Source organism: Myxocyprinus asiaticus, chromosome 29, assembly GCF_019703515.2.
Source record: "Myxocyprinus asiaticus isolate MX2 ecotype Aquarium Trade chromosome 29, UBuf_Myxa_2, whole genome shotgun sequence".
Classification (NCBI taxonomy): domain Eukaryota; kingdom Metazoa; phylum Chordata; class Actinopteri; order Cypriniformes; family Catostomidae; genus Myxocyprinus; species Myxocyprinus asiaticus.
The window spans coordinates 38,923,242-38,950,662 of NC_059372.1; the positions used below are offsets into that span (position 1 = coordinate 38,923,242).

Sequence of the window (27,421 nt, forward strand, 5' to 3'; positions counted from 1 at the left end):
CAGTTCTGTTTGTTCATTGATTATCTTTGTCATGTGGTCTCCCATGTCCATGTATTTAAGCCCTCATGTTTTCCCATTGTGTTTGGTCAGGTATTGTGAATGTAACTTTGTTAGATAGTTCATGGCAAGTTAATATTTATGTTTTATTCACGTTTATAGTTAGGGTTTTTGGATATCACGTTTGTTAATAAAATTGCACTTGGGTTCTTCACTTCATCGTCTTCGTCATTGCCAGCGCAATGTTACAGATGTAGTGTTTGGTGTATTACTGTCATATAGTGGGTGAGCAGGGAAGTTCAAGTGTTTTAATAAATGTGAGTGAGATTGAGTCCTGTTTTCGTGGTTCTTACAAGCATGGAAAACCCTTTAAGATACCATCCCAACACAATACATGTGTCCATGTTAACACAGGTGGTGTTCTAACAGGTTTTTGAAGAATGTGTATGTGCTCAAATGTGTCCAGGGAACCCTGAAGTCTGATGCAGAGGGAAACCTCACTATTGCAGCGCATTGTGTAGCATTACACAGTGCATGCAACTTTCGTGTCTTCAGTAGCTTTCGTGCATTAAAAGGCTTTCTGTTGCATGTGTAAATGAGCTAATTTAATTTGATTTTAATTTGATCTTTGATCTTGAGCTAGTTAATTTCTCCAATGATGCATCGTACTATGGTAGTTAAAGCCCAAATTATACTTCGGTCAGATGGACGCATGACTGAAATTTTGGCATCAGTAGAGTGTGCGAGCAACGAACACATGCAGCCCGATTTTTCTAACAGCGTGTCTTTGAACGCATGGAATGTGCATACGCCTGGAGTTATTTGCATTAATTAGTGGGTCCACAAGATGGGTACACTTACATTTTGAGCCATTGCTGTCACGAAGAAGAGCTAGAAGAAGAAATAATCGATGCTAAACATCAGGAGATGAAGATAAAAACAAAAACCATGGATATGTTAGTCAACAGCATGTGTGTAAGTAGGTCAGGAGATACCTGAATTTCTACAACTCGAGTCTGAAGGAATATAAAGACATCTTTATGAGTCTAAACTCCTGAAGGGAAAGTCTGGTGTCTCATAGCAGTCGTGGCCCACATGCGCCAACAGCCTGTGTATGCGCGCACAGTTAAATGAAGTATACTTTGACAGATTCACTTTTGAATGTATGCAGACACTGAGCATTCACGTCAAAATGAAAGTATACCTAGGGCTTAGGAGTTCAGTCATTGTAGGGGAAATGCACCCCAGGTCATTGTTTCTCTTGTACGATCTGGCAACTATGCAACTGGTATAACACCCACCCTTAGCAGAGTGTACTGTAATTTGAAAAAAAAAAAACATTATTAACCGTTCTATAATTTTGTTCAAACTGGTTATCATTTATATAAGAGGCTGCGGAGCATTGGACTCAGAACGAAAAAATACAGTTTCTACTCAGAACGAATCAAAATGAAAAACATTTAATTTTAAATCCCTGCTAGCAAGATAATGAGCAGTACAACCTACGACTGGTCGCTTTTCAGTCAGATAGACCTTCCCAGTCTAAGAGGGTGGTTCTTGGCCACAGTAAGCTGCAAACTGGACCAGACCTTATGCCATAAGTCAAAGGTTGGGTTTTGTGAGATTACTAATGCAGGCAAGGACCTGGACATCTAAAATTAACACAGGACTTGCAATAACCATGACAAACACAAATCACATCTAGTAAAAGATGTGTTCTGAATGACTGGCGAACCGCACAATAAATATCTGAAAATTACATCAAACGCAGCAGCTTAAATAAATGCAGCAAACAATAAACAGTTTCACAATTTATTCAACATCATAAAATTCTTTTGGATGTTAATTAAAAGTGTTGTATTTGATAGCCTGTTCATTCATCCAATAAAAGCAGATAATGTTAAAAGCAAACATACATTTTAGAAGGGCTGTTGTTTCTTAAAGAAAACAAATAATTGCAGACAATGCCACAAGCCCTCAGAACCCTGTAAACCAAAAGCATCAAGACCTGATAAGTTCTTGGCCAAAACCAGTTTTGGATTAAACAAACACAAAGGGGGATAGTTCACTCAAAAATAAACATTCTGTCATAATTGTCTCACCCTTTTGTTGTTCCACACATGTATGACTTTCTTCTGTAGAACTCAAAAGATGTAATGCAGAATATTAGCCTCAGTCACCATTAAATTTTATTGCATATTTTTCCATACAATGAAAGTGAATGATGACTGAGACTGAACATTCTTGTGTTCCACAGAACATAACAAGTCATACAGGTTTTGAACAACATGAGGGCGAGTAAATGATGACAGAGTTTTCATTTTTAGGTGAACAATACTATCCCTTTAAGTAATAAAAAATATATTTTCAAAAAGATGAGCAAAATGGAAAAAATGTACACAGCAATTGGCATCATTCATTACACACACACACACACACACACACACAAAATGCAAATTCAAAGTGTAAAAAATACATAATTTAAGGTCACTTTGTATAAAGACTCCCTAAATGGAGGAAAAATAAAAACAATAAAAAAATTTAAAAAAATAAAAAAGGAAAAGGAAGGAACAAAAATACAGAACAAAAAGTATTAATTGTGCATTACTGCCACCTGTCAGATTGTCTTATTTTGTTCATGTATTTTCTTTTATCAAATGATGTGATTAATTGGGTCATTCCTGTTATGCAGTTCATTTCCATGTGCCCATCATATATACAGTATGTCTTAATATATTGAATATAATGTCAAACTCATCATGAAATCAAGTAATGTCACAAATATCATATTAGATTTCTTTTATCACAATAGGGTGAATTTTAAATAATTTCACTTCTTTGTTTAAACGGAGGCTGCAATTTTTCCCATGTGTCCTACTAAATGTCTTTTACATTTTAAATTCCCATGTCTTCTTCTTTCATGCCAACTTCTAAAACTGGCAATTTATGAACAAAACTATTTCAGTCTTCTTGGGCTTTAATTAGTAATCAATTTATGTTTTTCTGACATCATCCTCCAAAAAGTGACATCATTTTTGGTGGGAAAACAACACAAACATCAGTAGATTTTAGCAATGGATTGTATGAATTCTGTTGTGTTATGTGAATTAGTTGTTTTGTCTCACTCACATCCCACCCTTTTTGATAAAATAGGCACTCAGAATCGGTATAATAAAACCAAAATTATAAGATAACTACATAAATATTAAAATTAAGTTTAGATCCTCATGTGAGTCTCTTCATGAGCAATGGCTTTAGCTCTTTATTTCCATACGATTACACATCCTGTTATTTTTCTTGCCATTGTGTAAATAATCAGTGCCTGAACTTGTGCAGAGTATATTTTTGTAAGTCTGGTATACCCTTTTATAGAAATAATCATAGCATATTCATAATTTTAAAATGTAAGAGTTCCAATGGTTGTGTATAACAGGAATGAACCAACTGGTCTTATACCCATCTATTTTGCCCGCCATTTCACCCTGAAATAGCTTCCTGTTTTTACATGCGCGTTTGAGCCAAAAAGAACAACCAAGTTCTAGACAGGATGGCCCATTAATACACTAGTGATGCTGCAGTGCAAAGGCGTTATAGCAAAATTGATAAAACCACATGTTGGCTGAGCTGATGACAGTTCCAGGACAAATGATTTTAATTTCAAGCACCCAACATGAATACAAAATGCACTTTTACACAGTGACCTAGAGCACAGTGAATCCCATAGTTCCTTCTTGCCAGTCTTGGCACTGGATACTTAATGTTCTTAAGACTTAAAACATATATCCATGATTGATCTGTGCCTGTACAGGTTTGATGCTGCCAGAGTTCAAGGCATGGCCGGTAGCCTAACAGACTAGACTTTTAACCAATCTAAGAGACTTCAGTCTCCATAATTGCACTTTTCATCAACGTTGTCCTTTAGATTACGGTCTAAACGAACAAAAACAGAGCTCAAAAAATCCCTGGTATCCCTAAAAAGTAATTTGCACGAGAAAAAGCGTATAATAGAAGTCTATAAAAAATAGAAAAATAGAAGAATATAAAGCAGAATTACACAAGACTCAAATAAGTATCCATCTTCACAGTTGCACATTTTTGTGCTGCATTGCCTGTTGACAAATCCCACCCAGAGTGTTGAACTTTGGCCCAAGGTTCTGCAGGAAGTCCAGGTTTTCTCCAAGGTTGCTAACTGACAGCTTATCCAGTGACTCACAATTACTGCCTCTCCCCTCATAATCATATTTATGTGGCGAATATTCTGGATAGTCCTTTTCTTCTGGAAGCCCATAGATTTTCTATAGAATAACATAATGGAAAGAGAAATATCAACATCAAAGTATGGATTGTTGTATCATTTGTGGATACAGTTTTTTCTCTAAGCAAGGCCTGTTGATGATGCCACCGTGTGGTGTTTTCATGACCTGCTGAAAAATACTGCAGGTCATACACTACCGGTCAAAAGTTGTGACAGATCTACTCATTCTTTATTAAAACTACAGTATTTTCCACAGTATTTTCCACATTTTTGAGTAATGGTGAGGTCAACAAAAAGGCAAAATATCACAAATGGAAAAAAAAAATGTTAATCAAAGCTAAAGAGTTAATCAAAACTATCTTACTAAACTATTTTTTTTTTTCATTCTGTCAAACAACTTCATGAGGAGCATCCTGAGATTTCTAAACAGCATTGAAGAGATGGCAAGTATGCTGTTATCCCTTACTATCTGTTCTCATCCATTGAAAAAAAAATAAAATAATCGTTTTTGTAAAGAAATTAATATGTAGGCACAATTTGTATGTATCAACAGGACTCATTCCAAGCATTTAAGAGCACTGTAAAAAATCCAACATCAGTTTTGTCAAAACTCCCAATTTTAAAAGTTGATTGAACTATATTATGTATAAAAAATTTAGATTACAGTCCCACTTTATATTAAGTGTCTTACCATGTACTAACATTAAAATACATACAATATATTTTATTTATTGTGTAACTTCATGTTGTTCTGCAAAATTCTCACAAAATTCACATTTGCTGCTACCTGAGGTTGAGGTAAAGGTAGGTTTAGGGTTAGGTGTTAGGTTTAGATTTGGACTCAAGATGGCGCAGAGTATGGCTGCTGCGTTGCGAGCTCCGACACAACACTGCAATTTTTTGTTTGTTTTGTTTACAATTCTATGTTTTTTTGTTTTTTTTTTGTTTTTTTTGTCTTGGATGTTGTCTGCCTTATTGTCTATGACAGACAAACACTTTTGGACATTGGTTCTGCAATAGCACACCGAAAACCGGACTTTAAATTCCTCAATGCCGACTCACTGTTTACAAACACGTCAGCGGAGCCCTTTGTCTGGGCAGCCCGGCCGCAGAAAGGCAGAAGGAAAAGGGGAAATAGAGCCGGCGTTCTCTTCAGAGTAAGACGTCGCACAAATTGACCCCTGCTACCCAGTATTCTACTGGCAAATATTCAGTCTCTGGACAACAAGCTCTGCGAGCTGAGAACACGGATCTCTTTCCAACGAGAGATGAGGGACTGCTGCATTATCTGCTTTACAGAAACTAGGATGTATGCTGAGATTCCAGATTCAGCCATCGAACCCGCGGGGTTCTCCATGCACCGAGCAGACAGAGCGAAAGACCTCTCAGGTAAAAGCAGAGGTGGTGGTGTATGTTTTATGATCAACAAATCCTGGTGTGATCAGAGGAACGTACATTCTATCAAGTCTTTCTGCTCTCCTGATCTGGAATTTTCATGCTACTGTGTCGACCATTCTGGCTACCAAGGGAATTCACAGCGGTCATTATCACTGCTGTGTACATCCCGCCACAAGCCGACACAGACCGGGCACTCAAGGAACTGTATGGGAGTATAAGCAAGCAGGAAACCATGCACCCTGAGGCTGTGTTCATTGTGACTTTAACAAAGCCAGTTTTGCACCAAATCAATTGCACCAAAATACCACCAAACATCAGTTTCAACACACGATGGAAGGATTTTGGACCATTGCTACTCTCCCTCCTGGGATGGCTACAAATCCCTCTCCCGCCCATCATTTGGCAAATCAGGCCACTCTTCCATTCTGCTTCTGCCCGCTTACAGGCAGAAACTGAAACAGGAAGCACCCACCCTCAGAACGATCCAGTGCTGGTCGGACCAATCAGATTCCACGCTACAAGACTGTTTTGACAACACGGACAGGGAGATGTTCCGGTCCACCTCTGATGACGACATCGAGATTTACGCTGATAGCGTAACGTGTTTCATCAGAAAGTGCGTAGAGGATGTTTTTCCAACTAAAACAATACGGATCTACCCCAACCAGAAGCCATGGATAAATAGCGATATTCGCACTGCACTTGATGCGCGGACCTCCGCTTTTAATTCAGGGAATGCGGAGGAGCATAAACAAGCCAGTTATGCACTCCACAAAACTATCAGAGCAGCCAAACGCCAGTACAGGGACAAGATTGAAGGACAGTTTAACACCACAAACTCTAGAAGCATGTGGCAGGGAATTCATATCATCACGGACTTCAAAGGGAATAAAAACTCTGCCGTGAACACCGCTGCCTCTCTCCCGGATGAGCTAAATACTTTTTATGCTCATTTTGAGGGAAATAACACCGCCCTCGCGGAGAGAGCTCTCGTGGCCGAAGCTACAGAGGTCAGTTCACTCTCCGTCTCTGTAGCGGATGTAACCCGATCCTTCTGACGGGTGAATATCCGTAAAGCTGTGGGTCCAGACGGCATTCCGGACCGCGTCATCAGAGCGTGCGCGAACCAACTGGCTGGTGTTTTTACGGACATTTTCAACCTTTCCCTCTCCTTGTCTGTGGTCCCCACATGCTTTAAAATGTCCACCATTGTGCCTGTACCAAAGCAATCCAAAATCACTTGCTTAAATGACTGGCATCCTGTTGCTCTGACCGCCATCATCAGCAAATGCTTTGAGAAACTAATCAGAGATTACATCTGCTCTGTGCTGCCTCCATCACTGGACCCACTGCACTTTGCTTACCGCAGTAACTGCTCCACTGATGATGCCATTGCATCTAAAATAAACACTGCTCTCTCCCATCTGGAAAAAAGGAGCACTTATGTGAGAATACTGTTTGTAGACTACAGCTCAGCATTCAACACCATAGTGCCCTCTAAGCTTTATGTGAATCTCCGGGCTCTGGGCTTAAACAGCTCACTGTGCAGCTGGATCCTGGACTTCCTGTCAAGCAGATGCCAGGTGGTTAGAACGGGCAGCAGCATCTCCTCATCACTGACCCTCAACACTGGAGCCCCGCAGGGCTGTGTTCTCAGCCCACTCCTGTATTCCCTGTACACACATGACTGTGTGGCATCACACAGCTCCAATGCCATCATTAAGTTTGCTGATGATACGACGGTGGTAGGTCTGATCACTGACAATGATGAAACGGCCTACAGAGAGGAGGGGCACATTCTGACACGCTGGTGTCAGGAGCACAACCTCTCCCTCAACATCAGCAAGACAAAGGAGCTTGTGGTGGACTTTAGGAGAAAAGACAGAGAACACAGTCTCATCACCATCAATGGAGCACCGGTGGAGAGAGTCAGCAGCTTCAAGTTTCTCGGTGTCCACATCACCACATGTGAGTGGTGGTGGCGTAGTGGACTAAAGCACTGAACTGGTAAGCAAAAGGTTGTTGGTTCAATCCCCACAGCCACCACCATTGTGTCCTTGAGCAAGGCACTTAACTCCAGGTTGCTCCAGGGGGATTGTCCCTGTAATAAGTGCACTGTAAGTCGCTTTGTATAAAAGTGTCTGCCAAATGCATAAATGTAAATGAGGAACTCACGTGGTCTGTCCACACTGACGCCGTTGTGAAAAAGGCTCATCAGCGCCTCTTCTTCCTGAGACAGCTGAGGAAGTTTGGAATGAACCGGTTGGTTCTACACCAGCACTGTAGAGAGCATCCTGACTGGCTGCATCACTGCCTGGTATGGCAATAGCATCGCCCTGCAAAGGGTGGTGCGAACCGCTAGACACATCATTGGAGGTGAGCTTCCCTCCCTCCAGGACACATATACCAGGCGGTGTGTGAGAAAAGCTCGGAGGATCATTAGAGACTCCAGCCACCCAAGCCATGGGCTGCTCTCACTGCTACCATCAGGCAGGTGGTATAGCAGCATCAGGACCCGCAAAAGCCAACTTCATGACAGCTTTTTCCCCCCAAGCAATCAGACTTTTGAAGTCTCTCACGATCAATATACATCAGCACTGCACTTTATAAATCTTATTATCTCACACTGGACTGTCATAAATTATATTCTCTCTTAACAACACACTGGCAACTTACTATCAACCGACAGCCTGAATGTCAATACAGTACAATACAACCTACTGTGTATTTTATATATACTATATATACTATTTTTATTGTGTAATGTGTATTCTATATTGTGTGTATTGTATACTGTACATTGTATAATATTATTTGTATATTGTGTTGTGTGTAATGATGTGTATATTAGATTTGTATATTGTGATGTGTAAATCTGTTTATTGTAAATTGGTATATGTCTCATCACTGTCATGAATGCTATGTTGCTCGGAACTGCACCCAAGACTTTCACCCACTATTGCACTTGTGTATATGGTTGTGTGACAATAAAAGTGATTTGATTTGATTTGATTTTGAGGTGTAGGGGTTAGATTTAGGGTAAGTATTTGGTTAGGTTTAGGATTAGAGGTAAGGTAATGGTATAACTACAGATGTAATTAAATGCAAGTACTTTAAATTTAAGTACAATGTAACAACACGTATGTACATAGTAAGTACATTGTTTTAAACGCTTAATAAAATAGTTAAAGTTACCTAATATAAAGTTTGTCCAAGGTTACTTAAAACAATCAATAATGCAAGTATGCCATATGAGTTAGAGCAACTTAAAATTTTAAACAGTGAGTCACATACAATGTCAAGTTCGGTGGTAAAGGTAGAACTTACAGGCTTTTGAGCATGCTCAGTTTGATCACTAATGCTCAGTCCTGAGGAGGCCATTTGTTGCAGATTCTTTGTAAAGGAATATTTTCTTATCTAATATATAATACATTTATTATACATAAATATTGTGAAGTAATATTTTCATCAGGATGTTGGATTGTATATTATTATTTTGACATTAGTTGACAACATGTATTTTTATCAAAACCACTGCACAGCATTGTCCATTTAGTGGATTTTCTGTGGAAAAATGTAAACTTAAATTTTACTCTTGTAAGTCTATAAAGCCAGGCCTCCCATGGACACAAAATCAGTAAATGTCAGGAAATTGAAAACCGTGATTTTGACTCATATCTTTCAGGATGTTATCTAGTGTTGCTAATTTTGATTAATCTCAGTGTCTCAAGTCTTTTGAATCAATTCACCAAAAAGATTCGTTCAGATTCGTTCATTGATTCATACAATGACCATTTCTGAAAATTACACCTTTGCACCTGTATATGGTGCCAAATCACCATCTTTTAAAGTTTGAACGAGTATTTACATTGAACCAAATGTCATTCATGACGGGAACAGGTCTAATTATTTTTTATAAAATTTTGTTTCTCAACAAACATACTAAGAGTTATCAGCAATGCAGAATGTTTAAGCATCATACGCGTTTCCCCACAAATGACAACAAAGCATATCTTTCATACTGTGAACTGCTGAGCACAACTTTTTATCAAGCTACTGTATACAAAAAAAGACAACAACACTAACCTAAAAATAAATGAAAGTCCACATGTCATTGTAATTTGTGGCCATCACTTACTTATATTCATAATTCTTCCGGCCCTTTTTTTTGTTGAACGAGATTGACGAACTGAACGAACGACATGCAGCTCCTCCTCTCATTCAGTCGAACAGCAGATCCTCATTCATGAACGAGATGACTGATTCATTCAGCTTGTTCATGAATGAAATGTCTCGTCTGACTCAAATGACCGACTACTAGTTCAGTAATGGGGTGTTTTCGTTCAGCGGGTCAAACCAATGATATGCTGCTTCACAGCCAGCACTTTAAAGGCATGAAAATCAGTAGAGCTCATTAGCTTCAAAAGGGAGAGACATCAGTAAACAAAAAATATGAGTCAGTGTATGGAGGTGAACAAGAATGATTCTTCACTTAAATGATTGGTTTAAAATGACTAAATCGTTCACAAATGAAACAATTTTATCCAGTAGTCATAAACATTTGTTTATGTCATGGAAATGTCATGAAAATTCATGGGTCAAAATCTGTGGGAACCTATTAATGTGAAGCACTATGAACTTCAATTTGTTGCATCTGCTACTGAGCATGCCCACTAGAGAAGGACTGTGACTGAAGATGACCCACAATCCCTTGTGCTTTATTTAAATGTGTTTGTTCAAAGCGTGCTGACTTATGAGGACATGTAAATAATTTGAATTCATAGATATTTCAGCTCTATGTGTGTATTTAATGATGTTTTGCTGTAAAAAGTTGTGTTTGTTTAAAGTCACCATCAGGGTGAGTTTAATCAGTAGTTCATTTCTTAAAGTTTTAAGTAACTGTTTCCTACACAGCGGTTTTTGTTGTTGTTTTTTTTTTTTTTTTTAAGTTGGACTAAGTACTATGTACCTTGGTGGGGCTCACACATGATGCATGTAGAAATGTAGATCTTCTTAAAAAAGAATATTGTTTTATATCAAGAATATTTAAAATTATAGTCACCTGTACTTAAAAATGCAAGTTTAATGAATTTACATCTACTTTTAAAAATAATTAATATTTTTTTCATTTGCTGAACTTATTGTATTGAGTTCATGGAACTTACAATTCAACTAGAATTGTTACGTTGGTACAACTAATTTGCCTGAAGTTGAGTAAACTCCACTCTGCTTTGCAGCTGGTTGCTTTACTTTTTTAAGTTTACTCAACTTTTATTTAACTTTTACTATTTATTTTTACAGTGATTATGCCTTTATAACAAAATGTTTTTAGGATTATAAGAAAAATAAACACTTCAGTGGAATCACTACAACATCTCTCATAGGGTATCAAAAACTTGTCACTGAACTGATATGTGAGTTTCAAATAAAAACTGTGGAAGAGTCGGCTTATGTATAAAGACAATTACCAAATAAAATTAAGATATTAACAACAATTTAACAACACAAAATGGTGACTTGAACAACACATAGCCGTGTATTAAAGATGCACTCAGTGATTCCTGAGAAACATTGTTGATATTCGAACTCAGCTGCCAAAACAAACACACCCCTCCCTTCAGTGCTCCTTTGGAAACTCCGCCCCCCAAATTCATGCACACAAATTCATTCCTTTTAGTTCTCGGAGGTCTCTCCACCGCTGAAAAGCCACACCGATGTTGACGCGGCTCGTAGCTCTCTACTTATCATAATCCTTCTTTTTTAGTTTATATTCGTCTGACCTTTTTCTCTTGGTCTGTTTCTCAGCCATTTGTCCTCCTTGGAGTTTAGAAAGTTTGCATCAGCCAGATTTGCTGTCGCTCTTCTAATGAATTGCCCTCTCGCTCTGCCCCCACCCCCCATCCTGTGCATGTGTAAGAACCACCCCCTGTTGCTGATTGGCTAGAGCAGTGTTGTGTGGATTGGTCCGATCCAATTTGTTTTTGTCCCATTTACAGAGTCAGGGCTGTGTACAAATTCTAGATTTTTTCAGCCCACCCACAGAACGGACAACTAGCAGAATGTGAGGAGATAATTGCAGAATTTGACAAAAAGTGTATTGGATTAGAATTACTGAGTGCACCTTTAAACAACACTCTACAGTCATAAATTTGTGGGCCACACTCCATACCGCATCTTATCCAATCATATGTTTTTAGGCAAAATGCTTAATAACTTTTGCTTTTCCATGGTGCCGCATAGACACCACTAGATGTCATAAAAAAACCAAAACAAAAAGAAATCTGAGTTCTCTTTTAATGATCTGCTGATCTTCATAGTTTGTTTATGAACTCCCTGACCTCACAATAAGAGGGCTCTTGCAGGTAGATGGCAATAGTGCGCTCATTTCCAACTCAGACAGGAAGTTATCATATCAAAACAAGTTAGGGCACGGTCTCCTTTTTCTTGAGTTGTAGCAAGGTCTATGTGTGCCAAAGGCAAATTATGCAGTAAAGTGTTAAGTGTCTGAATATTTGTACTAGAGTTTATGTTTCCACAACTGACAAACAGGCCATAAAAGACATTATAACATTGAGAAATTTTAGAAACTTTTACTAAATTCGTCCCCACTATTTGGGCAATGATAATGATCTTTTCAGAGTTTTGTTTCACTGGGCCTGCAAACATAATATGAAAATAATTGCAGCCAAATGCACAAAACAGTGAATTAAAACCAAGCAGAACATGTTGCATAGGCAGTGGACTGAACAAACATGGAAGCGGTAAGGAGTAATTTGGATAGCAATTAAATTATTTAAATGATGACATTAGGGGGTCTCACCCTGTCAATGTGCTCTGCAAGGTTCCTATCTGATCGAGCCATGCTGTATGAGCGGGACATCTGGCTTACTCCACTCTGAAAAACAACAGACACAAAACCCTGAACTGGTGAACTCAACATTAAATTGTCTTTAGTAGTTGATTAAAGGTGCACAAAGTGATTTTAAAAAAAAAAAAAAAAATTCTAAACTTTTAAATAGAAAGAAATGATTATGAAAAATGATATAAACTCACATGAGATGAATGAGTCATATATCTAAGAGAAAAAGTTGCTATATTCTACACATGAGGTGTCCCAAACCGCACACATCTGCACTATTTTAAGCCATTTTGTAGTGTAAGTAGTGTGAGTAGTGTTAACACTGAGAAAGCAATAAAAAGAAGTGTACTTTAAGTCCCCAAATGATACACTTTTTCAACCATCAAAACAGAGTGTGGAATGTTGGACACTTCATGCACTCGGCGCATACAGCTTCCCGTACATAGCGGAAGGGGCAGAGTTACCTGGCTGCGCTGTTGGTCTGACAAAACAATTGTAAATAATGAAGAATGTAGCAGCTAGTGAAAGTTCAGTGGATACAGCACCTTGCAAATGTGAGCTGAATGCTTTAAGCTGTGTGAATATGTACGTTGTTTGAGATTAAAGTGTTGAACTGAGGTTGGCTAACGCACTAAAGCTAGCGGCAACACATCATGTGCGCTTGAAACGTCACTTCCATCAGCTGTTAAACGGCGAACGCTTCCATGTAGCAAAACAATGTTAAGTGTTCCATTTGGGACGATACTATACTTTGAAAATGTATACACTACATGGCTGAGTGCATAATATATTTTGTAAGTGCATAGTGTATAGTAGTGTTGTCAAATGTACCGGTACTTCGGTACCAAGTCGGTACTAAAATAAAAAAGATGTAACGATACCAGTGATTCTACAGTACCAGTAGTACCGAGCACCGACTTAATTTGGTACCCGCACATTGTCTTACTGACACACCACTGCTTTCAAATGCTCACACACTTATTTGAGCATGTGCTCTGTTATTCCTTTTACACTGAAATGCTCAACTTATCAAATTAAAATCGTGAAATGTCCTAGTGTGATTATTAAACCGCGAAATGCTGCAATCTTAGTCTGTATGAGCTGCATGAGCTTTAAATGAATATGTGAAGCAGACCACTCATACACTGGAAACTCCACAGACTATGAGAATCATTCACATTGTATGAGAGATGACAGAGCAGAGCACTAATCCACTCTGAAGCATTATTTTAATATAATTTATATAATTAAATCACAGCATTTGTGCTTTAACGATCACACTGGGCCATGTAGCAAACTGTTTATCTGGAGAAGTTAAACTTCCTTCAAAAACACAAAATAAAAGCTTGATTCATAATAATAGCTAAATGCCTGAAATTGAAGAAATTGCAACAGAAATATATTATAACTGTATAGTAAAATTGAATCATCACTGTAAAAATAATAATAATGATAATAATAATGATAAATAATGATTGTAATAATAAAATAAATTAAGCAATATATCACAAGAAAGAGTGCTTTTGTACTGAATAAATGTTTGTTAAAAAATGCAATGGTATGTTGATAAGTAATTGTTCTATTTTTTACTTATTAAAAGTTTATAAAAGTTTAAGGAACATGTTTTGATTAGACACCATTTTGATAATGAAATTAAATTAAAAATTGATTTTGGGGAAAAAAATAAAAGGAAAAAAGGATTTGGGGAAAAAAAATTAAACATGTTTCAGTAGGGTAAGGGTGTTAGAAACACTTGAAGGAAACATGCATATCTTTTAATTTATTATTTACATTGAAATGTAACTTTAAATAGGCTAAAGGAGTGTGATCAATAGCACATTATCATATTAGCAAATTTTTTTCCTTTGTATCAAAATTGGTATCGAGAACCGTGAAATTTCACTGGTATTGGTACCGACTACTGAAAGTTTGGTACCATGACAACACTAGTGTATAGTGTGTTGATTGGGACACAGCTATGGTGCTGGATGCACACTCATGAGCACCGACATGTTGAGATTTGACCAGCTGAATATTTCCAAAGTCCCTTTCAAGGCAAGTCATTTAGCTTGGTGGCCATCTTTGGAATGCTCCTGGGCAGGCTGAGCACCTTTTTTCTATGTAAACAAGTGCATAAAAAGACACCTACTATCGTCTTGAATGGGGAAAGGCAGAAATCTCCAAATGGTTGGTCAAGATTACGATCAAAAAACAAAAATCTGACAACAATGGTATCATAAATTGTACTTCTTTAGTACAAATCAAGCTAATGCACATGCATGTTATCGGGTTGATTGACAGGTGATGTCTTTATCTAAAAGGTGATTGACTCTTTTAGCTGTAAGGCGGGACTGACCTTTTCTACATCCGTTGGGTGTCCCGATTTCTCCCATTCATTTTAATACAAGTGGCCAGTCGATCATCACATTTTCACTAGTGGAATTAATTAGTCATGGCTGACTGCCAATAGTGCAGTGCAACATAAACAAAAATTACTAAGTGCACCTTTAATTTGTTATTATGTCTATTATTTTATGTGACTTACCCTGACTGTGTTGGTTCGGGCCATTGACCAGCTCCGATTTGGCTTTAGCAAACAAAAATATATGATTAAATATGTATCATCATTAAACATAATACTTTTCAAACATACAAATTATATATATATATATACATATATATATATATATATATATATATATATATATATATATATATATACATACACACAATGATGTACAGTGATTGTCTTAAAACAAGAGACACATGTGAAGCTGTGTGATTCAGTAGACATATTTCGAACGAAACCCCCTTCTTGTTGTTTTTTGTTTTATTAATCTTCCTTACCATACAAGCCCCTCCCAGTCTGTCCTGTCTCATACGCCCGCCCACACATGTCTCACTACACCAATGTCTCAGTTTGATGGACACTGTCACTCACCATGCTCATCACACCTTCACCGTTAGACATTTCCTGGAACATCCCCGATGAAAACTGAGAACCATACTGTCAGATATAACAATAAAAAGAGTTAGAGTAAAGAGGGTTATCTTGTTTCACACTGTTCATCGCGCTAAATAAATAAATGTACATGCATTTATTTTTCAAACACTTTTAAATCGACTTACGCTTGTTTTATGTGATTGTTTTGTGGTGTTACGGGTAAACAAGTTATCACCTTGAGCTATTTCCCGATTCATGAAAATTACTTTTGTTGGTGTTAGTCAGTCATATTAAATCATATATTAGACTTTAATAAAACCAGTAAATGTAGATGTTACAACATAGGTTACATGACAAAAGATTTTTACATTGTTCATAATAAAAATACTAAGAACACATTTTCATTAAATGTTATGTTCTTTAAGCAAATTCCTTTTTAAAATATAAAATAAAGTCCTGGACTAACAAAATGTTAGTTGAATGATCCGATATGGGTTCTGCAAAAAATGGTATAGTGAACAGCTGTTTCACATCAACACTTCAAATAATGCAATGACATTTTATCCAGCATATGGGTGCTGTATTGACCAATCGGCACCCAGGACCACAGCTATCCATTTTATAACAAGGTATTTAGTGTTATTAATATGTACATTTTTAGGAATTATTCAACTGATGTCACATTCATACCTGTCAGTCATCCAGTTAACAAGACTCATTAACCTTTTTATGTTCACATCTGTTAATGAGGCATCTAATAAGTACAACTGCCCTTCTCAAAGTTATAAACATCCACCTCTCCTCGAACAATTATTTCCTAAATGGGTCATCCTCTGAATGTGGTGCTTTTTGATGTCACATTTAAAGGGAACTTGAACTAGAAAAGTCTGAATACTTCTTTTAATACAGTATGTGAACTTTTTGATGTTTTATCATCATATCTGGCTAGTCCCATTCATACATATTCCATCCTGTTTCAGGGGAAGTCTTTTAAGCTTCAAAACTCTACAAAATGTAACAAATACCATGGTATTGAATAAAAGTTCAAGATCAGGCACTGACCTTAGCACGTATCTATAGTAAATTATGCCAATCAAATTAGTTATATTATGCCGATCTATTAACTATAATTAGCCATTAAAAAAATCTGAAAAATCCCATAGACTTACATTGACAGTATATTAAAATGGATCAAAATGGAATGCTTTTAATTCAAACACCAACTGTCAAAACTTCAAATGTAAATAAACCCACAAGGCCTTTAATCTGCATTAAGTTGCCCTCTCCCTCTCTCTCTCTCTCTCTCTCTCTCTCTCTCTCTCTCTCTCTCTCTCTCTCTCTCTCTCTCTCTCTCTCTCTCTCTCTCTCTCTCTCTCTCTGTCTCTTCATCTTAATGACTGCTCCAGTGGACAATAAACATAATTTTCCAACAAATCAGTCTTCTTTGCAATTTTAAAACAATTTGATCCAAACAACTGTTTTGTTAACATTTTGGGGTCAACAGGGTAACATACTAAGTATGACCCCAATATTTTGCCTTATATTGTAATTCTTTAACATTCCAATGACATATTTTAACATATTTAAATCCAGAGTTTGCTGATTCTAGGACTAGTAATGACCTACCATATACTACAGCATTTACACTTAGATTTTCAAGTCAGTTTTGACATGAGAACAGGATGAGCTACATTTATTTCTTGGCACAACACAAACATACAGTTGATTTAACACTCACCCCTCCGGGGTTTCTCAGCGTACCGTTTTCACCCTTCCTGTATCCATCGGTAAAAAAGTGCTCAGGCTGGCAAAACAGCAATATACAGGTTGTAAGCTGCTTATTATTATAGATAAGGTGTGTGTCAAACAACTTCATTTTAGGTTCCTAATCTTCTTTAACAGCCAAAATTTGCAAAGATAGTTTTCTCACTGTCATGTCATTCCAAACCAGTGTGATTTTATTTATTCCGTCAAACACAAAATAGATGTTTTGAAGAATGTTCACACCCCTCTTTTCCATACAATGAAAGCATACAGTGATCTTGGACTACTAAGCGCCGGAACAGTAAAAAAGCACCAAAAAATCAACATAAAAGCAGTCCATATGACTAGTGCGCTGTATTCCAAGTCATATCCGAACTGCGCGTTGCAAGAACCAATGGTGTTTTGGCATCAATGACATCAAATTTGTTGCAATGCATCTTTAAGCACCATTTTTTAATAAAAGTAAATGCAAATGAGATTTGAGAGCTGCAGCAGAGGGCAAGATTTTGAGTACCTAATAACTTCTGATATGTTGTTCATTTCAAATCAGTCTGTGCTAACTGAAATTTGAACCAATGCCCTCAGTGGCTGAAGGTGGAAGTATTACTGAGGTGAAATGTTCACAGAGTGGCGCCAAAAGCGAGTTGTATTTTTTTGTTGTAGTCAACAACAACAATTATTATTAAATGATCATCTGATCCCATAACATAATATAATATAATATATATACATGTGTATATATATTATGTGTATATATATACATGTGTATATATATATATATATATATATATATATATATATATATATATATATAAAAAATTATATTTTATTTTTATAAAATTCAAAAAACCTCAGTGTAAATGTATTGACCAAAACTAAAGTTGACCAAAAAGAGAGACATACTGTACGTATTTAGAAATAAGTTGATATTTATTTATTTTCATGTCATTCATACGTTTTTAAAGCCTTAAAAGGAAATCACATATCCCTATTTTATTATTGGATTTATATATTTGAATTTAAATATGTAAAAAGGACTTCTTAAGGTGTGTGAAGCACACATGCACCTTAAGAAATTTGACAATTCACATGAGTGTTAATCATGAAAGCCCTAAAACAGACAATTAATCATCATAATTGCAAGTATTTTTTTGACAATTTATCGTAGCCAAATGTCATAATCGTGACAGCCCTTTCAACACACAAGCACATTCAACAGGAATTTTATTAACACTACTCCCTAACCAAAACCCTAAACCTAATCATTAGAGGAGTAAAATGGTAATTTTAGAGTGAAAATTCACCTTCTGAATCAGGCTCACCATTGTTTATGTGAACCACAGAAGAAAAGAAAGTCATACAGGTTTGTAATGACATGAGGGTGAGTAAATAATGATTTTCATTTTGGGTAAACAATCTCTTTAAAGACAATATAACCTAGATCCATAGAACAAAATGAATGTCTTCATTCCAACTATGGCAAGACATGACAATGTAGATATACTGTCTGAGACTGAAATTTATTACCATTTAAGTGACACTAAAACTGGAAACACCCATAAAGTCATTACATTTTACATGGGAATTTGGCTGAATTAAACAGTAAAAACAGGCTGACAGCCCAAATATATGTGAAAATTATCTTTGAGCATTTGGGCTATCAACCTGCTCATTCCTTCTCATTTACATTAACTTCATTCTGCAGTTTGCTTACTTTGTTTAACTGAAGAACAGTAGATAATCCAGTGGCTTTGTGTCATCGGCATTAAACCAGTGAGAAAAAGCAATAGGAGAAAAAAGCTAAAGAAATCTACGTACCGGTGCAGATGCTACTATTTTCGAGCTTTTCTTCAAACCAACACTGTTGATGGGCTCGGGCTGAGGAGAGGAATGGTAGACACATAGAGATATAGAAAGAAATAATAATGAGCAAAGAAAAAGTATGCATCACATGCTCTGCTCTTAAATAATAGGTGTTCACCTAGTGTTGAGATATTTATTGTTGCACAACAGGAATATGCCAAGAATTTGAGGTGAACAAGTTCCAACAGCTATTTGCAAAATTCCCGGCCAATACCTTGGAGAGCACTGATTCCTGACAATAGCTATGTTTAAATGAAGTCTAATAATCTATTACATTATGGTTGATCAAAATGTATTTTTCAATGGCGGATGCAATAACTTGAAAGTGGTGTGGCCAACAGCCAATATATGATATATAGGCTAATACGATATAATTATAACAATTAAGATCTACACATAAATGCTGAATTTCAACAACATTTTTTATACAATATTTAAAATCAAAATTCTATTGTATTATTATTATTAACTGACAAGGATAATAATAATAATAATAATAATAATAATAATAATAATAATAATAATAACAAATAAATGCAGAAAATGGTTAGTCAATATTGGATGAACAGATAAATTAATAAGTAAACAAATAAAGTTATTTATGGACTAGTTGGTAACAACAAAGTGGTGGGATGATTGTTGCAGAGAACTGTAAAAATTACAATCAGAGAGAGAAGGAAAAAAGTCAATAACTTGATGCCGTGCATGAAAATCGTCTGTACAGTATATTGGCTCCTCATCCTTGTCTCCTCTTCCTCTCCGACACCTAAGGGCGCTCTTGCCCGCACCACGCATTGTGTAGTACCGCACATGGTGTGTAGCAATGCTGTTACCGTTATTACTTATGAGAGTAAAGAGCAGTCCTCCCTCTGATTGGTGAATGTCCCTAAAGCGCAGCTTCCATGCGTCTCCTTATTTTGCGCTGCGCAATAATATGGTGAACCTTGTTATGTTCAATAAATGCTTGTCATTAGCAGGATCATACACAAGGACTCTGTTGTCTTCACTGATCCTGGAAGCTTTAACCTCGACCCACAGAGCAAATTTTGAAAACGAAATATTAAAACGCACATCTGATAAACGAAGCAGTGATTGTGTAAAAGAAATATGTCGTTCTGCACAAACTATTGCAAAACAAAATGCAATTATGTGGTGAGTTAAGCTGTACATTTAAGGAACTATTTTTAAATATTTACAGCAAGGTAAATTACAAACGTTTTTAAAGTTACACAACAAATATAGGCTAATGACGTTACAGTGACGACTATACGGTCACATTTCAGCACTTCATGTTTGTGGACAGCGACTCTCTTATGTTGCACTTAAAGCGTGTCCTCATTCATGTTAAGTGCAGTTTTGGGAAACACACGTAAAAAATAAAGAATGTTCAAAAAATGCTCTTAACCACTAAGATCAATCGTTATTGTGAAACGAGGCCCTGTTTCAGATTTCAGAACTGACACAAGGGAGAGAACACACAGTTATTGGCCGATGCAAAATGGGCAATTTATCGGCCTGGTTTATGTATTGGTCTATTACTACCATTAACACTATCACAGATCTGACCGACAGCTCAATCAGGATGAAAAGTCTCAATCGGAAAAAAAATAATAAAAGGAAATTTCTTTTTGTTGTGATACAGTAGATTAAATACTTGCCATAAACCTTTGAATCTAACAATTTCCGCAGTCATATTGAAAAATACCCTTACCCTTAGTACCCTTAGTACACTTAACCCCAGAATGCATATGTGACTTTACCCCCTAAAATGCATATCTGCGTCGAAGAAGACCCAGGTGAAATCTAGATGCTTATTCTTTATAAAATTCTTATTTGTTTTCCAAGGAAAATTAAGTGTAATGATAATTGTATTAATAATTTCAAAGCTAATTTGCACTGGCTATAAAAAGCTGCTACTTATAAATTACTAAAACGTTCAATTAAAGAGAACTTGACTCCCTGTTCTAAAGTAAAAATTGTACCTAGTCAACTTATTGGTTTGTTTTGCATTTATATATATTAAGAAAGTAATTATGACTAATTAGTATTTGTTTTACTAATAAATTACTATAATTTTGTATTAAAGACAAACTGACCTCTTATTCTAAAGTTATTTTTTTACTTACTCAAGGTATTCCATTGTTTTGCATTTAATAGATGGTATTTTAAGTTTATTGAACTATATTAAGACATCAATTATTAGTATTGGTTTTACTAAATTGTTACTAATGAACTGTGACTGTAATTAACTACTACTAATTAACTAATGTCATTCAATGAAATTAATCTTAAAATAAAACAATTTGATTCATTTGTTAGTATTTTTTTTTTTTTTTTTTACATTTATTGCCATATTTACAGTGAACTAAAAAAAATAATATTTTAGTAATTTTTTTAGTAACCAATATGAAAGGCCAATACTTACAAGCCTCAATTAATGGCTAGATATTGTTTAGTAAACTGTGGAGGTTGTTATCTCTTTAAGTAAAATAATCTCTGTCAGTGATAAACACTATTTGATGTACAAAAATGTTTCAGCCTATGTAAGGCACATTTTAATTACCACAGAAGCACACCAAATCTATCACCAAAAATGTAGAATGAGATGTTTTTATTTGCAAGTGCTTTTCATGGTGAGTTCAAAGTGGCACTTGATGCTGGCGTTGCCACCCTGACATGAATCATGAATGCATCTTCACGACTGCTGTAGGAAAGCAGATAGCAACAATCTACCATCACATTAATATTGTGGCAGATGAGAGTTTAAGAGATTTAATGCCCTTTGCAATGAATATACAACCTACGTGGGGACTAGTTTTTAAAATTAGTCAAACTACCACTTAGACTATGGGAAATGTTTAATATTACTTGAATTGATGATATTTTAGTGCATTGTCTTTATTTTGTGAAGGCTTTGTTTGGAAAATGTTAATAAAGCATTATATTTCTACATATTGTATTGTTTCCTTTCTTAAGATGGAAATAAATATTGACAAGAAAATAAGTATATATAGTGTCAAATTACAGCACTTTAAAAAAAACCACAAAAACATTATGCGATTAATTGCAATTAAAAATGTTAAATGACTGACAGCACTAGTTACCATACATATACAGTAAGTACAATGGACTAGGATTTAAAAAAAAAAAAAAAAAAAAGTTTTTTTCAAATGTACTCATAAATTTATGTAATCTATATAGCCATATTACTCATTACATAACACATGCATTTCAGGGTTAATTACTTAATGTAATCTTACAGTAAGTCTACAGTAGTTATCCAAGTAGGAATAAGCATAAAGGTAATGTGGCTTTATGCAATGGATATCATCAGGATCACTTTTGTAAGGTAAAGTAAGCAACATAAGAAAAATAGCATATTTTTAGGTATGTTAAAAGGAGAACATGCAAATTATAGTGTAACATTGGGGTGCAATGTTGTGTTGATTAACTTATCCACGCTAAATTTTGCTCCTTGCTTGACAGATTCATATGTACATATGTATATATATATATATATATATATATATATATATATATATATATATATATATATATATATATATATATATATATAAACAGATATTTTAATTGGATTGCTGTATTTACAACAGTACATCCGGAATCAGCAATCAGATTATATTTAATTCAGACTGATGCAAATAAACAGACTATGTAACACAACCCACATGAGGAAGGCACATCAAATGGGAAAATATAGTTTTGATTTAGAAATGATGGTCAGTTGAACATAATCATTAGTGATTACCACTTTCTCCCAAAGACTTTCCAAAAGGTGACTCATTTCATAAGTTGTCAACCTTTAACATGAATGATAGTGTCAAACATGTCATCACTGAGTTTATGCGTTTGCACATACCTTATAGATTGAGCCTCCTCCCTCTTCATTGTATTTGATGAGGGTTTGGTTGCCCTCTTCCTTCAGGTTCAGTGGGATGTGTTGGAAGGTTTTGCCTCCGCATTCCCACAGGAAACAAAAGAGGAGAATTACTGCAAAACAACATAGGCATTATGAAGGGTTTGTGAGTGAAGTGCATGGAGAATCAGTTAACACAACAAAACACTCCCCTACTCTTGCACAGTTACTGCATTACAACTCCCTCATGCTAAAAATACAGTTTTAGTTTGAGTCCGGAAGAAAATGGAAGATTTCCTTCTAAAACGATATATAAGCACTCTTGAAACACCTTTTGTCCAGCCAGGTTAGTGGACCTGAACTGAGTATTGTGTAAGTACACTATATTTGATTTGTTTGTCTAGAGGAGATGCATTGTGAGGTTTGTTATCCAGACTGAAACTCACAGATCAGCAGAAGAAGTCCGGCTAACATGAGGCCAATGCCTGCAGGTCCTAGTCTGGAGAAGTAAGGGAGGCGTCCGCGACACACATTTCCTCCTGCACAGTCGCAGACAATCACCTGCATAACTGTCTCTGCTTCCAACCCCTGTTGATCCTGTATCTTTAAGGGAACTGTGTAGTTTCCAAATAGCAGACTCTTCAAACTTATCAGAGAGGTGTTGTCTCCTATGGTGTAAACCAAACAAAGCTTTAATCATAGTATCGAATTTTGTCAAATCATGCAACAGAATAAGATTACTGCTTCTCAAAGCAGTGAGCATAGATTGGTCTGGTGTTTGGTTATTAGTTTAACAAACAGCTGTGTAATACTAACTATAATATTATTTACAGTGTTTACACAGTTTGCCAAGGTTATCAGCCTGGAGAAAAGGGAGTAGATAAGCATTGTACTGGGAAGCCAATCCATATAATTAGAATTTACAACTAGAAAAGAAGAGTTTGTCAGACAAACATTGAATGTTGGTTAAACAAAGCCTTGTCTGGAAGTTTACAACAGTTTAAAGGTTAGTTAGAATTCTGAAGGTTACATAAGTCATATGTAGTTTGAATACTTGGGCAGTTTGAAGAGATATTTGAAGTTTGAGATATTTGAAGCATATATTATGTAGTTTGAGAACAGTTATAATGTATATGCCATGCTTAGATGTTCTAAATGGTTGCTAGGTTATTGATAGGCAGTTATTGAAAGGTGTTGCCAACTTGTTTCTAAGGGGTGCTGTTTTATATACAGTTGTAAGATGGATGAATGGATGGAGTGATGTTGGTAAAGTGGTCAATGGAAGAGAAAAGTAATTTTGTATTTTGTAGATTTTTCTGTATTGTATGTATTATAACTATTAAGTGGGTATAAACTGTTGATTAACTAAATGAAAAGCTTGTTGACTCCAACTCACTGACCTGTGGTGGGTTCCAGTTTCCAGAGTTCCTTCAGATCCTCTTCCCCTCCCAGATAGAAGGAGAAAGGTTTCCCAAATGGAGGTTTGTCAAGGTCTGCTGCCATAACATTGACACGGTCCACCTTGTTTCCGCACATGACCGTTTGATTGGAGATGAGAAAGGGGGCATTATCATTCACATCACCCAGGTAGATCACTACGGTACATGTCCCTGTAGCTGGGGGCTGTCCTGTGAACAGCATGCAGAATGTGACGGTTGAGTTCTAAGAGTTGTGATGATATTGTTAAAGGTCATATGTGTAATTGTTTTTTACATTTTCTCCTATCCCAGATAAATATGCATAGTAAACTATAAGGAAGCTATTTTTAGTATGGCCAGGTGTAAGGGGGGGCTAGTGGGGACATTAACCCCCCAAATTTTCCTTGTGCGCCCCAGAAACTTCTGACGCCTCCCACCCGGTCGGATGGCGAAACGACCATGCCCCTCTTCCCTGGTCGGATGGCAAAACAACGAGAGAACATATTGCCCACCCTAAATGTCAAACATCCCCCCCAACACACAAACAAAATCTCATCATAGTACCAGCCCTGATTTGCTCTGTTTGATTGAGCATCCTGACACAACAACATTGGCTGAACCTATGGAATAAGTTTGAGGCAGGACTATCTGATTTTGTCCAACGGTTCACAGATGGAAGAATTGTTTGAAAATGTTTATGGTGATGCCAGTGGCACAGAAATTATACATTTAATTTAAGACAGTAAAGTAAAATATTAAGATAAATAGTACCAACTGTTGAACTAGTCCTTTAATGAGCCAAATCATGTGCAGCAAAATCTTGCTCCGCATTATCATCATGATCATGGAAGTAAACTTTGTTATACAGTATCTGCATAGAGCGGGAATAGTAGATCTGATTTGTATCTGTTTTGCAGTGCATACCCAATCAGATTATTAATGCGTAGTCAAGTAATGTGACTAAGTGTAAAAAGACCCGTTGAGAGTCGATTGTGGGCTCTTTTGACTTAGGTCAATGAGAATAGTAAAATATGGCCTACATTTTTCGTAAAATTTTTATTTTTTCTTAAATGTCTTTGCTATATTGTCCTTGTAATCCTTGTTCCTAGCTTTTACATTTCATAATATGAATCTTGTTCTCATTGGTGCTTACCATCATCTGTTGCATGGATCACAAGAGGGTAGGTGCCATTTATGACAAATGGAGACTCCCGATCCATTTTCACAATTGTGGTGATCTTTCCTGTGTGTGGGTCAATGGTCACCCATTTGGCTGGGTCTTGTACTAACTCATACCTTTAAACAGCACACACATGCAGAAAATAAAATACTTCTTTAATTTTTTTGTCACCTGGAATGTTGTCCAACAAGCGTATCTATTTTTCTACACCTCCAAGTTGTGTGTGTAGCTAGTAAAAAATTGCACAAAATAATTTTAAAGTTTCAAATTTTATGGTGCAGCAGGTCCAAAAAATCTGAGACCACATTGAAAATCTGTTTTTTTCCCCTCATACAAACCTGGAGATGAGCAGAAGGTATAAGGATTTGGAATTGTAAACAAAGACAGGTTAAGACATGAAATGAAAAGATAACATTAGAGATTATGCCCTATTTCTAGGAAATTTGTGACACTGACCATGTTAACTCGTGTAAATTAAATTTTGAAATCACTGCAAACTAGTAGCATTTTCACTAGAAGTAGACCAATATATCTGTTTTACCAATTAATTATTATTGGGATTTTGGTTGAACAAAAAACTGCATCTTGGATTTTTTCATGTTTGACTCTTTGTCTTTGCCCACCATAGTAAAGAAAAAATAATATATATATATATATATATATATATATATATATATATATATATATATATATATATATATATATATTGACATTCTTTAAATTGATTTTAAAAGCTATTGGCCGATAAATCGGTTATCGGCCTTTCCAACCATCTTAGTTATCGTTGTCGGCAAAATCCACTATTGGAGGACCTCTATTTTTCACTAGTGATTCCTGACTTTTGGAGCCCACTACATGATCACAAATTGCTTAACATACACAGATTATAACTGATGTACTGTTGTAGAAAAAAGTATACAGCACCTTCCATGCCATTTGTGCATCCTTCAGTGATTATAAAATTAAATTGGCATTAAAATTCCACAATTTAAAGAAAATTCAAATCTAAGCAACTCAAACACACCTGAGTTTGTTTACATCTGAGTCCTCATCTTTGACCTCAGGTATGAACAGCACATCTCCTGGATCATTGTTTTCATTTCTGTAAACTATTTCAGTGCTCTTCTTAAAGACAGGGGCGTCATTCATATCAATGACTTTCACATCCACTTTAACGGAGTTTGGTTTTGTTTTTGAGCCTGTTACCGGTTTTCCATCAACACACTGAAACAATTTCTCCTCGTTTTCAACTTCTATCTCCAGTTCTTTGATCTCAGTCTTAATATAATTCTTACCCTGTGAAAATAAAATACAATTTGAAGCCAATTTTATGAACCACAAGTTGCTGTAAACATATTTAATAGACTCTCCAGGGCTCCCAACACATAGCGTCACTCTAACTAACATACATGTTAATAGCTGCAATAATGGAGACACATGTAAAAACAGCTTTACAGTATAAACATTATTTTTACATTTTCTGAAGAAAATGTGAGTGGATGTGCACAACTCGTCACCATGACAGCAGTCAGACTGATCGCACTGTGAATTCGGTGACATTCAGCTGGAAGTTCTTCCGTTGAAATAGATCTTTACTGTGTTATCGAAATTCAAACCACTGCTCCAAGTGGCCAAAGCTGGAAGTGTTGTTAATCATAAGGGCAAATTTAAGCTGCATTTTCCCGGTGAAATGTGTATTTTTTGTAGTAAATTATGTAATACAGTTAATAGGATTGCATATGTTATTAACACTACTCCCTAACCCCAACCCTAAACCTAACAGTCAGTAATGTAAAAATGCATTTTAAGAGCAAAAATGCAACCTCTTAATCACACTCACCATTGTTTATATGAACACAATTACAT

At 36.1% G+C, this 27,421-nt stretch overlaps 1 protein-coding gene across 1 annotated transcript in view; it reads right to left on the minus strand.

Annotated features, from left to right (window-relative positions):
* Nucleotides 1-1,795: 1,795 nt before the first annotated feature.
* LOC127420029 (cadherin-like protein 26) overlaps nucleotides 1,796-27,421 on the minus strand; it is a 36,462-nt gene continuing 10,836 nt past the window's right edge. The window contains exons 9-19 of the mRNA XM_051661959.1: nucleotides 26,580-26,851; nucleotides 25,529-25,671; nucleotides 24,358-24,585; nucleotides 23,404-23,625; nucleotides 22,961-23,091; nucleotides 19,036-19,095; nucleotides 17,192-17,257; nucleotides 15,451-15,516; nucleotides 15,055-15,096; nucleotides 12,471-12,545; nucleotides 1,796-4,292 (exon numbers count right to left, since the gene is read on the minus strand). Of these exons, the coding sequence (XP_051517919.1) occupies nucleotides 4,077-4,292; nucleotides 12,471-12,545; nucleotides 15,055-15,096; nucleotides 15,451-15,516; nucleotides 17,192-17,257; nucleotides 19,036-19,095; nucleotides 22,961-23,091; nucleotides 23,404-23,625; nucleotides 24,358-24,585; nucleotides 25,529-25,671; nucleotides 26,580-26,851 (1,521 nt within the window). The 3' untranslated portion in view covers nucleotides 1,796-4,076. The remainder of the gene's footprint in view (nucleotides 4,293-12,470; nucleotides 12,546-15,054; nucleotides 15,097-15,450; nucleotides 15,517-17,191; nucleotides 17,258-19,035; nucleotides 19,096-22,960; nucleotides 23,092-23,403; nucleotides 23,626-24,357; nucleotides 24,586-25,528; nucleotides 25,672-26,579; nucleotides 26,852-27,421) is intronic.